Source organism: Bison bison, unplaced genomic scaffold (genome assembly GCF_000754665.1).
Source record: "Bison bison bison isolate TAMUID 2011002044 unplaced genomic scaffold, Bison_UMD1.0 scf7180017864139, whole genome shotgun sequence".
In the NCBI taxonomy this organism is placed as follows: domain Eukaryota; kingdom Metazoa; phylum Chordata; class Mammalia; order Artiodactyla; family Bovidae; genus Bison; species Bison bison.
In genome coordinates this window covers 4,457,085-4,463,010 of record NW_011494711.1, presented here as the reverse complement: position 1 = coordinate 4,463,010, position 5,926 = coordinate 4,457,085, and the positions used below count along the sequence as shown (strand labels likewise).

Here is a 5,926-nt window from a genome sequence, read left to right as displayed (position 1 = left end):
CACCTTATGAATGCTAATTCAATTAAGTTGGGAAAAATCCTTTTCCAGCCACCTCTCCTCTCATACAAAAAACCTTATGATTGCCTTTTTTTATCCCATGCAGAAAAAAGGGAGTATGATTCCTATCACTGGGAGAAGAATATTGGGATAATTAAATTGGACAAACTGCTTACTATTTTTCTAGGGACTTAGATCAGAATTGCCAAGGAAACTGTCCATTCATTTGGGAATCAAAGTTTTTAAAACTCTAAAGCTATAAGTGAATTCATGGTTGGACCACCTAAATCAGTGGTCATTGACCTTTCTCCTGAAGAACACAGATCTATATGCGTCCATATAACATATTGGGGCTTCCCAGGTGGCACTAATGGTAAACAATCCACCTGCCAATGTAGGAGACAAGAGACTCAGGTTCAATCCCTGGGTTGCAAAGATCCCCTGGAGTAGGAAATGGCACCCCACTCCAGTATTCTTGCCTAGGAAATTCCATGGACAGAAGAGCCTGGTGGGTTATAGTCCATGGGGTCACAAAGCGTCAGACATGACAGAGCAACTGAGCACACACAACATCTCAGAGGGTCCCAGGACTTCTGTGGTTCATGCATGTATTGCACATTAAGAGCCCCAGATCTCAGTAAACTAAAAACTGTTTTGGAGGGAAAACAAATGCTTATGGCATAGAATTCAGGTGTTGTTTGGGGGCAGGCTGCTTTGATGCGGTCTTGAAATGACTACATTGAAGCAATGCTTGTTCCTTGTGGTAAGTAGAAGTGCTTGGCTGTGAAGACATCCGTAGTGCTGTGTTTTCACATATGTGACTATTGTCAGGCCAATGCCTCATGCATGACTATGGACCCTCAAGGCCCCCAGGGATTGCTACTACAGGGTGCCTCTGAGCTGCTATAATGTGAGTCCCAACCACACCCACAAGCAGGACACTATCACGGACATGCAGTGTGGGTGCCCATTCGTCTGATTTATGGGTGATGTTGTAGCAAATGTGGCATCAGTTTCATTTCGGGGGAGCGGCAAGTTACAGATATTTCCTTCACAACAGGAAGTGCAGACCTGAAAGAAAGGAAGAGAAAAAGAAGGGGGATGAGGAGCTGGCAGATGAAGGGGGCAGAGAGTTTTGAAGGAATTGGCTCCTTCACAGCAAGATGCAAATGAAAATTACCTGTTCTATAAAGGAAACACCAACTCTGTGTTTAAGTGGGTGGGATGAAATTTCACCTGGAAGCATTGTGATCAAAATAAAACCTCCTGCCCAGACTAAACTTCTAGGGATATGCGTTCTGTTTCTCACATCCTACCAAATGGTTCTTATGGGTTTCCCTTGTGGCTCAGATGGTAATAGAATCTGTGTGCAATGCAGGAAACCTGGGTTCAATCCTGGTGGGGAAGATCCCTCTGGAGAAGTGAATGGCAACCCACTCCATTATTCTAGCCTGGAGAATTCCATGGACTGAGTAGCCTGGCAAGCTACAGTCCACAGGATCGCAAAGAGTCGGACACAACTGAGCACAACATGTGGCTATTATACCATTTTACAGCCTTCCAAGGTCTCAGTTATTCCATCTGTGAAATGGGAATTGTAAAACTTACGTTTGTCAGAGAGGCTCTCTGACTACTTGAGGAAGCTGTTAAGATAATAATTAATTTGCCATGTTTTCACAGTGAAAGTGAAATGCCTACAACCGAGTTAATTTAAAATTATTTAACTTTCATTAGAACTGTCTGCATAATTATCTCCACTCCCATGGGTAAGTTAAAATTTGAAGGGCTTTCATTTATGCAGTTACTCCTGCTTTATACTGCTTTCCTCGTGCAGCATAAGAAAAAAAACCCAAAAGATTATTGACAGAAATTATTTTAGGCCATGGCTCCCCACATACAGTAATCTCAGCTTCAACTGCAAAGTTACTAGAAATGCAAAATCTCACACTTCACCCAAAATTTAGCAATTTAGAATCTGTATTTGAACAAGATCCCCAAGTGATTCACATGCACAGTAATGTTTGAAAAGCTCTTTGATGTTTAATATCTTACACAGTTGTTATCTTAAAGAGATCTGAGTTTGGTCACAGGTGACATGGACTAGGAAGACATGATGTTGAAGAGAGAGACCAAAGGTCAGAAGTGAGTTTGGATTCTGTCTGTCACTAATTCACCTGAGCACATGAATCACTTCTCTGACCTACAGCTTCCTTCTTGGTAAAGTGTCACCATAATATCTGAAAGCCAAACTTAGCTTGGAGTGGGATAGAGGGGTCTGGTCAAGTAAAACCCTTGGGTTTATGTTTCATATTTCAATTATTATTTATGACCATAATTTCTCAATAAACCAAAAAAAAGAAAAGAATTCCTAGTGTATTTCACAAGTCACTTGAAAACTGAGTGTTGTCTTAGGAGAAAGAAGCCCCCACTAATAGTGAGAGTGGGGGCTGCTTCCAGCCACCAGGAAGGTGGCCCAGTGGGGAGAAAAGGGCAGCCTCCAAGGTCAAGGACTGACATACAAGACCTGTACAGCTAGCTTGGCATGAATGGCGGGAGAGTCAGGGGGGTTCCCCCACTCCAATCCTGAGCCTGGCTGCCCTTCTCTGAGTCTTGCCATTTTCCTTCAAGGCTGCCTTTGAAGTCTGTTCTACATGGAGTGCTTCTGTCCAGGGACCAGATGGAGTTTAAGGAAAGTAAATCCACAGGAAACAGCAGGGTCTCCTGTCACCGGCTCAAACGACTCAGGAGCCAATGTCTTAGTGTTAGTCACTCAATCATGCCCGACACTTTGTGACCCCAGGAGCCAGCAGATAACTTCCAAATCAACGTCCCAATAAAGATATGAGCTCCACTTTACAGAAAGTTATCAAAGCTAAATTGCCTTGTCCATCCTCAGTTGAATGAACTTAATAATTTTCAATACTTTCCTGGTGTTGTGTTTATATAATTTATACTGGTTATCCTATACCCTGATATAAGTTTTTATTCTTTTAGCACCAATATGAAAGGAAGCATCTTTTCATAATGGTATGAAGACTGTCAAAAGTCAGCCTACACGGGGGAGTAGGCTCATGGAGCTCATGAGCCCTAGTGGGCATCTGGATAGGAGGAAGCCTGACTATGGTGTCCCGTCATTTGCTTGGTTGCCGACCTTGTGGCCTTCATGCTCGGAGTCTCTGCAGCCAGTGGACAAGCAGTCTTCCAGTGGAACACAGCGCTTGGTGACAGAGATGCTGTTTCCTGTGACTTCCATGGTGTGCTGAGTGTAGCAGTATCTAGTCTCTGTCAATAGGGAAAACAGGTGTTAATTGAGATGGGAAACATTAGCCCAACCTGGATGAAAACGAAACAATAGGAATGTCAACACTAAGATCTAATGGCACCCTGAACATACACTGCGTTAAGTTGATATCCAATCCCAAGACCTCCTTGGAGACATCCACTTCACTGTGACAGAAGGAGACCTTCTGAATAACACTGCTCTCCCATAAAATCCTCATACTCCAAGACCTTGTGGTATTACTCTGTCTTCCAACAAATTTTGCCACTGCCAAACTTTGCCACGGTACTGATTTTTATTTTTAGGGCATGAGAGGTTTGGAGGAATGATTTAGGATGTGGGAATCATATAATTTTCAGGAAGACGAAGGGGTGAAAAGTCCAAAGAAACCAAGGTTAAAAGAAAAAAAGTGAGACAGGTAATGAAGATCTTCAAGGAAAGAAAAGACTACAGCAGAGACTGGTGTGTGTGTGTGTGTGTGTGTGTGTCCATCCAAGTGTGCGTGTAAGTGTCCTTATGTGTGTGCCCATATACAAGATTGGGAAACAGCTATTCCCAAGTATGACAGAATGATTAAAAACACACTCATTGTATCTGGAGAAAATGACTTCATCCAAAAGAAAGAACTTCTAGCCTATGAGCACAGTTGAATCCTACAATTCATGACAGGAGAAAACTAATCCAGCAGTAAGAGTCATCTTTCCCCAGGGCGATTTCAGTTTCTTTCCAAAAAGGCAGATGGACACCATGAAGTGAGTTTTCAGAGTCCCTCTAAACTTAGGAGTCTGAAAACTTGAGATTTCCTCCAAAATTCCATGGAGAATTTTTTAACTTGGAATTTAAAGAATAAAGAAAAATGACTTTGTCAATGTAATTATTTAAGGCCTCTAGGCAGCGTTCAGCTTTCTAAGCCTGGGATTTAGGAGAATGTTCCTGCTTCACTGTCAGATTGAAAAAAATAATAATAACTCAAGAAATGCCACCGAGCTGTTTTTCATCCATATCTTGGACCCAACTTTGCATGCTTTATACATTTTGGATATTTAGTGGCTAAAATAGAATTATGACCTTCTGTGATATTATTTATTAGGCAATAAAAATTCCCCTCACCAAAGTACTAAAGTCAAGAGAAGAAAGCTCAGAAATTTTAGGCCCAGAGAATGAACTAATACCACACTGACATATTCTGGGGGTCATGAAAATCAGGGGTTTAATATTCTTCCCAGACACCCTCACCCAATAGAATCTGAGTGGCCTGCTTGAGTCTTGCTAAGGGTAAAAATGTGTCCAACATCGGTGTGGGTACCTGTATTGAGTCTGTGTCAATGCCCTCCCCCAAGGGCTGTTCTCACACTGCACCCAACCAGAATTTCATCATTTGGGACCAGGTCAGGGAAGTTCCTAGTCCCAGGTCAGGGAAGCTCAGGATCTGGGGGCTCTTTGGAGTAGGTAAAACTAAGGTCACCCTATGAGCTCAAAGAAAATCTGAAAGTTTTGCAGCTGGCGATGGTTCTCTCAAAGTTCTAAAATATTTTAAAATTGAAATGGTTGCTTTTCTGATGAAGAGGAAGTGGCATGATTTTTTACTTATTTTTTAAGCCTTTAGCAGTGTTTAACAAATGGAAGCCAGTGCCCTGAGAGGTTTACCGCATCTTCCAAAGAGGACTGTCTTACTTTAGTACCAGACTTGGATGTTTATGGCCATGTTAATAGATGCCTTTCTCAGCCCCTACCCCAACTTTTAGACATTCAAGAAAGCAATAAAAACAGGAATGTTCTTATCTTCTGTCTCTTCTTCCCACAGACAACCAGGAACAGCTGCCAGAGGTTTTATTGCTCCACATGTAAATCTGAGCAGATAAGATCATACATTTATGGACTAAGTAAATCATTACATGGTTTCAGTTTGGGAAACTAGGTTTTGTCCCTCAAGTATCGAATTATCTTGTTTTAAGGAAGCCTTAAAATAACAATGGGTAAACTTCATATTACTACTTTTTGTTCATATTTTTATATCTATAACAAACTCTTTTAATTTATTAACTGGAATAATTAAATGAAAGTAGAGACAATTGATGAACCTGTTTGTTTTTTTTTCAGGACAATATGCAAAAGCCCAATATGTAATAAGCCAATTCTTGCCATTCTGTGGGGAAAATGGTGATCAGTGATGAGACTGGTTAAGAATTGTTTTCTTACATGTCAACAAGTCCAATCCATAAAACAAAGATACATTGAGAACACCCCATTACTTGTAGCCATAGAGACTTCAGATATGAAGTGTGAATCCCTTGGAAATATCCATTCTTAAAACACAAAATCCAAGGTGAATTGTGAAATGTTAAAAACCTATATGCAGGTCAGGAAGCAACAGTTAGAACTGGACATGGAACAACAGACTGGTTCCAAATAGGAAAAGGAGTACATCAAGTCTGTATATTGTCACCCTGCTTATTTAACTTACATGCAGAGTACATCATGAGAAACACTGGGCTGGAAGAAGCACAAGCTGGAATCAAGATTGCTGGGAGAAATATCAATAACCTCAGATATGCAGATGACACCACCCTTGTGGCAGAAAGTGAAGAGGAACTAAAGAGCCTCTTGATGAAGGTGAAAGGGGAGAGTGAAAAAGTTGGCTTAAAGCTC

At 41.3% G+C, this 5,926-nt stretch overlaps 1 protein-coding gene across 1 annotated transcript in view; it reads right to left on the bottom strand.

Moving 5' to 3' along the window:
- Positions 1-499: 499 nt before the first annotated feature.
- LYPD6 (LY6/PLAUR domain containing 6) overlaps positions 500-5,926 on the bottom strand; it is a 130,059-nt gene continuing 124,632 nt past the window's right edge. Inside the window, exons 4-5 of the mRNA XM_010839962.1 lie at positions 3,149-3,279; positions 500-1,068 (exon numbers count right to left, since the gene is read on the bottom strand). Of these exons, the coding sequence (XP_010838264.1) occupies positions 901-1,068; positions 3,149-3,279 (299 nt within the window). The 3' untranslated portion in view covers positions 500-900. The remainder of the gene's footprint in view (positions 1,069-3,148; positions 3,280-5,926) is intronic.